At 39.4% G+C, this 7,829-nt stretch overlaps 1 protein-coding gene across 1 annotated transcript; it reads left to right on the forward strand.

Moving 5' to 3' along the window:
- The first annotated feature begins 5,262 nt into the window (after window positions 1-5,262).
- LOC149844606 (uncharacterized) lies at window positions 5,263-7,178 on the forward strand. Its single transcript, XM_089997261.1, has 2 exons — window positions 5,263-5,395; window positions 6,072-7,178. The coding sequence occupies exon 2, from the start codon at window positions 6,091-6,093 to the stop codon at window positions 7,015-7,017; it is 927 nt and encodes a 308-aa protein (XP_089853387.1). The 5' UTR covers window positions 5,263-5,395; window positions 6,072-6,090; the 3' UTR covers window positions 7,018-7,178.
- The last annotated feature ends 651 nt before the right edge of the window (window positions 7,179-7,829 follow it).

A 7,829-nucleotide genomic window follows, 5' to 3' on the forward strand; every position in this document is an offset into this window, starting at 1 on the left:
GAAATGGGAAAATATATTAGTTAAAAGAGGTCGGGGTAGGCCTAGGAAGACTTGGATGGAGATGATAGGAAAGGATATGAATGCTTTGAACCTCACCGAGGACATGGCATTGGATAGAAATGATTGGAGGAAAAAGATTCATGTGGAAGACCCAAAATGAATTTCTTTTTTTGGTTCATATCGCTGACCCCAATTGTTTTGGGATGAAGGCGTAGTAGTTGTTGTTGTTGTTGTAAAGCAGATTCTTGAAATGAGAATCATTCGAGACAGATCACATGGGCTAAGCTGGTTATCTCAAGAGAATTGTATCAAAAAGGTTCTTGAGAGGTTCAACATAGATAAAGCAAAGCCGGTTAATTGTCCTCTTGCAGGGCATTTCAAACTTAGCTCAAGTCAATATCCTAAAAATGATGAACAAGAAATCGAGATGCAGAAAATTTTCTATGCTTCGATAGTAGGTTCTTTGATGTATGTTATGGTCTGTACTCGACCAGACATAGCTCATGTTGTTAGAGTTGTTAGTCGATTTCTGTCAAATCCAAGGAAAAAACACTGGGCAACAGTGAAATGGATTCTAAGGTATCTTTAGGGCACTTCGAAGATGAGTCTGTGTTTTGAAAATGATGAACCTATTTTTGATGGGTTCACAGATTCTGATATGACTGGTGATGTCGATAGTAGAAAATCTATTTCTAGGTATTTGATTACTTTTGCAGGGAGAGCAGTTGCATGGCAGTCAAAATTATAGAAATGTGTAGCTCTCTCCACCACAAAAGCTGAGTTCATCGCCATTACAGAAGCAAGTAAGGAATTATTGTGGTTAAAGAAATTCTTGCAAGAGTTGGGCTTAAAGCAAGAAATGTATGTTCTTCACTGTGATAACCAGAGTGCAATTCACTTGAGTAAGAATTCCTCATTTCATTCAAGATCAAAACATATTGATGTTCGATACCACTGGATTCGAGATGTCTTGAATGACAAATTGCTGCAACTTGAGAAAGTTCACACTGATGATAATACATCAGATATGTTGACTAAGGCATTGCCCAAGGACAAGTTTGAGAAGTGTCGATTACTAGCAGGAATAGTAGAAGCCTCTTCATAAGTCGAGAAGGGGGAGAATTATTGGGTTTCCCTCCTTATGGGACCCATCTATCTTGGAAATGGATCGTCTGATAACTGATCATTTATGGCATCATCAGTAGTTCGATGCATATTCATTATCGCAGCAAAATTCCCAAGCACGATGCTTGATCACTACAAGAAAATCGTGGATTAGCGACTGACTATATCCATCGCTTATCCGTCGCTAAACTGTTTAACGATGGATAGAGGTCATCACGAATTTTTGCTCGCTAATTAGAGAAAAAACTTATCTGTCGTTAATTCCGTCGCTAATTTGTGACAGCTTAGCGACGAACATGATCTGTCGCTAAATTTAAAAAAAAAAAAAAGTTAATCCCTATCGGGCGGTATTCCGGCAGCAATAAGCCGGACTTATTCCGCACCCGACAGGCATTGCACAAAACGATCGCTCTGCCTCGTCGTCGGACTTGTATCGTCCTCCGTGAACTGGTGCTCTCCGGCGTCACCGTCCTCCGTGAATCAGCGTCATCGTTCTTCGTGAACTGGCGTCGCCGTCCTCCGTGAACTGTCCTTCGTGAACCAGTGCTCTCTGGCGTCACTGTCCTCTGTGAACCGACGTCATCATCCTCCATGAACCGACATCGCCGTCCTCCATGAACCGGCGTCGCCGTCCTCCATGAACCGGCATGCCTCTCCGGCGTTGCCGTCCTCCGTGAACCGGCGTGCTCTCTGACATCGCCGTTCTTCGTGAATCGGCGTGCTCTCTAGCGTCGCCGTCCTCCAGCGATCACTCTGCAGCATCGTCGTCCACCATGAACTGACTTGCACAGCGATCACTCTGCATCATCGAAGTCGGTTTAAATCGAGCGCGGTTGATTTAAATTTTGAACGGGGAGAGAGAGAAAATTTTGCGCTCGGTTTAAATAAAAAATTAGCGAGGGATTTAGCGACGGAATTTTTCCGTCGCTAATTAGCGACGGAAAAATTCCTTCTCTAAATCCCTCGCTAAAATGTTTTCTTGTATTAAGAATTAGCGATAAAAAATTTGTTGTCGTTAATCCGTCGCTAATTAGCGACGGATTCATGAAGAAAGTTTTCTCTAGCTAATTTGTCACAAATTTGTGACGAAAAAAATCTGTCGTAAATTTCCGTCGCTAATTAACAATTTTCTTATAGTGGATCTTCTCGAGGACGATTTAGAGTATTCGTTGGATAGCGATTTGTAGAAGTCCTTACAGCTGAATGACGATTCAGTTGTTCAAAGTTTTGAGGATCATCGATTTGTCGATGGTGATTTGTGGTTAGTGCTTTAAACTGCATAGCGATTTATAGTACTCACTGGATAGCGATTTGTAGTACTCTCTGGATAACGATTTGTCTCAGTACTTGCTGGATAGCGATTTATAGTACTCGCTGGATAGCAATTTATAGTATTCGTTGGATAGTGATTTATAGTACTCGCTGGATAGCAATTTATAATATTCGTTGGATAACGATTTGTTTCAGTATTCGCTGGATTGCGATTTGTGATAAGGTGATTCAGGTGCATTGTAAGTTGTGCAAGGCGTTTAGTCTTTTACATTAAATGCGGGTTTCGTCCTCTATTTAAGGGATGGATGAGAGAGAGAAAGTGAGAGCTGAAAAAAAGCAAGAAGAAAGTGTGAGAAACACTTTTAGGGCATCGAAAGAGTGTGAAGAGAACAACGAAAGAAGTGTTGCTACACTTCTTTCAAGACAACTTCGTGAGGCTGAATCTTCAGAAAAATCGTTCTTTGTTCTTCAGTGAGGTATATCCTCTTTGTTTATTTTCGTGTACACTGTGTGTGTAAGGCTTATGCTTTTTGGCCACTTTGTAATCTCTGTTTGAAAACTGTGGAAGGTGCTGACCTATTAGTCGTTGTAGACCTATCTCAGTTAAGAAGAAACTACATAAATTTGTGTGTGTTGTTTTTGTTTTTGTTGTTGATTTACTTTTCTTCCACTATCATCGTTGTATTGCCTCCATCGATTCACACTTGTGAGAAAGCCAATTTTTTTCAATAGATGGGTTCATTTTTGAACTTTGACAGTAAACCACACAATCTCACCGGATATCACAATTTGAACCATGCATTTGGCTCAGAAACATCCCACGACTATTTTAAAACATTTAAACTCATAAAAACGTCCATGCACCATGCCTAAATCACGTCATCCATTCATTCAGGGTCGGTTTGGGCATTTTCTAGGAAATACTTACATAGACCGTTGTAGAGAGTAGTATGATGAGCTTGTCAACGATCAACTTGCCTCCTTTACTGAATTCTCGCTGTAGACGAGGAATTCAACGCTGGAATCGCTGGGTGTCGATCACTGTCCACGGCCAGCCCAAGCTTAAACGTCGCCGGAGTCAGACAGACGCTGTAGCCGAATTGTGGGAGACGAACTCTCTGGTTCTACAGACCTGAAAAGGAAACCATGAGGGGCCAAACCATCAGTGGTTTGCGCCCAACAGAATTGGAGAGTAGGTTGGGGAACAGCGCCACCTCAGCTGGTGGCGCGGCCATGCGGGCGCTGACTGGCACGTCGTGTGCTGCATCATGTGCTGGCGTGGCTGCTGTGCGTGTGCGGGTCCCCATAAGCACTGACTGTGCTGAGGGTGCTCAAGGTGGGTCCAGACCGAGTAGTGTCGTCGCCCTGAGCTATCTCAGCTGAAGGACCGAGCGGGTTCGCCTGTGTGTGCTTGGTCACTGGTGCCGCAGGTGGGGGCGCATCGCGTGCACAAGCAGAAGCAATAAGCTTCCAGGGGGGCTGGAACATTCTCGAAATTCTAAGCAGTTAGAAGTATAGTGAAAAAAGTTAAAAACACAAAATCTCGGGAGTCAAAAACTCGGGAGATTTTGAAAATTTTCATAAATTTAGGCATTAAAAAATAAATTTAAAAAATAAATTTTATAGGAAAATATAAATAAAATACACTTAAAAATGAAAATCTTGCATTAAATATCTGCCGAAATGATAAATATCAAGTTTCTTTTTATGTCTCAAATACCATGTTCTACAGATAGACATTATTTTGACGTTTTGGCAAAGCTGATATTTACATCAACAAACTTGTTTTTGGAGATGAAGGAGAATCCTTCATCACGTGTCAAGACTCATGCGCCAAACCAATTAAGTTGCCCTTGTCTAACATCAGCCTCGGTAAGAAAGAGTGTAGAAAGAGTGTGTGCAAAAAAGTCATTCAACACTAGGGGTGTCAACCGGTCGGGTTTGGTTTGGACCCAAGTAGAACCAGACTTGGATCAGATTTTTGGGTATGGTATGGGGTTCAGACTTGGGTCTAATCAGGTTCACTATAGGAAAAACCATACCCGGACCCGATAAGGACTACATGAACCAAACCCGGACCATACCCAGAAAAAACATATTTTTTTTTTCATTTTTATATTGAAAATTTGTGGGTCTTAATCGGAACTTGGGTCGTGTATACAATTTCACAAACTATACCCAGGTCCATGTATTAATCGGACCTTTGGGTCCGGACCATGGTTTTAATCAGGTCTTCTTATTAATTTATCACCATACCCAGACTCTAAGGGTTTGGTTTGGGCCGGGTCCGGGTCCGGGTAAACCAGGCTCTTTGACACCCCTATTCAAGCCAAATAAAAGAGACCAATTTTCAACTCTACCTTGTTCCCAAAACAACCTCTCGATAATGTAACATACTTGAGAGGTTTTGTCTTCACAGCGCCAAGCTAAGGCCAAAAAATAATTAAAAAATATTACATGTCAAACAGAACGTGACATGTGTTAAAAATCTTTAAAATGATATTAAAAAATTAATTTTAAGCTATTTTTTATATTTATTAAAAAATACCCAATTCAGGTCAGTATCGTATCAAAAATATATTTTATTAACTGCATACGTTCAACTAAAGATTAAATTTAAACAGGTGAAGAAATGGAGACATTTGATAGGAAATTGAAAAAAAAGTTCTGCGCTCATTAAAAAAAAGAAGTAAGAAATCCAAGGTATATATATATATATATTAACTTTGTTAAAATGTCTTGCGCACCATGTAATACATGGGTATGCTCGTGGTGACTATTTGAAAAAAGAACATGTAAATTGTAAATTATGAAAATATTAACCGTTATATAAAATTTTATAAACTGTCAGGGGCGTCGTTGAAAGATTGATAGTGGGGAAAGCTGAAGGGGGATGACCTAGATCTTTCTCTCTCTCTCTCACAGCATTGTGGGGGAGAGCAGGGGAAGAGCCTGCACAAAGGATTGAAACGGAAGTGTTGTTCCAGCCATCTACAAGGTGACTCTCTCTTTTTGGGATCAGCTTAATTATCCGTAAAATAAAAAATGTGTAGACCCATTTAGGATTCTTCTAGTTAGAGTGCTGAAGCAATGATAAACACCCCAAAATGGATCCAATTTAGAGTAGGTATTGACCTTTTCTTGGTTAGGATGTGTTGTTCCACGTTAGACGAAAAAAATGTGAAATTTAGAGAAGTTGTTTGAGTTTTTTGGTAAAAAAATTTTGTCTTGAGAAAAAAATGTGAAATTTTAGAAGTTGGAAATATATGTAGTTGTGCTTCATGAAGGATGTTGGGTGACACATTTTTTAGCTCAAGATAGGTAAGAATTAGAGAAACACGATTTGAAAAACTAAACCATGTAGTTGAAATGATGCTGTTGATGATGAATTTATGTTTAAATAACAATCTGATGACATGCATACTAAAAATATCTGTATTCTATAAGTCAAATCTGAATTTTATGGTTTTCCCTACTAACAAAAATGTTGATTATAAAATTTGGTAGCTGAAAAATGTGAAAGGCTCATGTTCTTCTAATGTGCTTCCTATAAATATACTCAAGTCCATAATATTCTTTTTCTTTTTGGGGACGAGTGTTATGAGTCATTTTATGTATTTTTACTGTTTACTTACAGAATAGACCTTCATTGCTTTGTTGTTTATTTTTCATAGCTTAAATCTGAAAGTTGGAATGGAAGGAAATTGCTCCACTGAGATCTCATTAGGGGCTTGTAAAGAAAATGAAGTGGGCACAGGTAAAGTTTGTCAGGAAGATGCAGTAGACACCAATATTATTCCTGGAGTGGGAATGCAGTTTGAAACACATGAAGCTGCAAGAGTGTTCTATGATCAACATGCTAAACAAAAAGGTTTCTCTACCAAAATAAGACGTTCATGGAAGAGGGGACGCAGTAAGGAGTCAAATGCAATATTATATTCATGTTCTAAAGCAGGTAGTAAGCATGGGAGGAAGAATGCTTTTTATGACAGAGGGACTTCGTTAACAGATTGCAAAGCAATGATGAAGATTAGTCGAATGGACAACATGAAGTGGAAGGTGACTGAAGTTGTACTCGATCATAATCATGACCTCGATTCTTCAATCTCACGGCTATACAGACCCAACCCATGCATAAGCTCTGCAGTCAGGAAGAAGTTTACAAAGAGGCTTATAATTGATCAACCCCTCTCCACTCAGCATCTTACGATGAACATCCCCAATGAGATGGCTAAGATTCCAAATGCACAAGCTACCTATTTACAAGTGACAGAGGACACAGTGTTCCCTCCTGCTGATATCAAGGAGTTACCTAACTCGTATGTCTACATTGTTGACATGCCTGGACTTAAATCAGATGACATCAAGGTGCAGGTTGAGAACAACAATGTGCTCAGTATAAGTGGGGAGATGAAGAGGAACGAGAGGGAGGATCCAGAAGTCAAGTATATTAGAATAGAGAGGGTAGGGAAGTTCATGAATCAATTCACACTTCCAGCCGATGCTAACATTTATTCCATCTCAGCCATTTGTCGAGATGCAGTGGTCACTGTCACGGTAGCCAAAATTCCTCCTTCTGAACCGAAGAGGCCTAAGATCATTGAGGTCAAGGTCGGCTGAGTTTCTGTACTTTATTCTGTTGTATTGCCTTCGCTTGACATGAGGGGTTTATTTTTGGTGTTGCTTTGCCTTTTTCCTTTTTTTTGGTCTCTAATTTTCTTTCCTTCTTTGTAGTGAACCTTTTGTGAAATATAAGCTCTATTTAGGTGCATATGAATTAAGTTTACTGTCTTCATTATTCCTTTGTAATGTCATTTCAGAATAATGGCTCCCACTTGGCACAGATAATATTGCATAGCTTCCAAGTTCCTTATCTAGTTGTTGCAAGTCCTAACATTAGCTCGTAAGTAGTATTTGATGCATCCTAGGGAGTGAGCCCATTTCAGGAACTAGCAAATGAAGATTAAATTCACAGGCTATGTAACAGATATCTGCATTATTTTGAAAACATTAGCAATATTATCATGATATTTTGAAAATCATTAGATTTATCACAAGATTTTCTCAAGAACAAGATTTGTGACATTGCTCACAAGAAGGGGTTCGAAGTACTTGAATGGTATGCATTTGTAAGAATTATCTGCTGATCATGTTGGACAATACAGAGCCATTGTGTACTAACTGAAGTAAACAATGCTGCCACTTTCAGGGACTTTCAATCTCAATACTAGTTTTAGGGTTTTCTAGAAAAAAAATGCTGATTTTAGGGTCATTATGGTTTAGAAGTTTAAGATAGCTTTGCTTTCTTCTAAAACTGTTTTTCAATTTACGGCTAATCTTGATGTTTTTTTCGGGGATTTTTTTCTTCTCTAAAATTCTCACTGCCTTGCCTGTGATGCCATATTTCCTTGAACGCCATCAACCAATTCGAC

Source organism: Nuphar pumila, chromosome 2 (assembly GCF_984573655.1).
Source record: "Nuphar pumila chromosome 2, dmNupPumi1.hap1.1, whole genome shotgun sequence".
In the NCBI taxonomy this organism is placed as follows: Eukaryota; Viridiplantae; Streptophyta; class Magnoliopsida; order Nymphaeales; family Nymphaeaceae; genus Nuphar; species Nuphar pumila.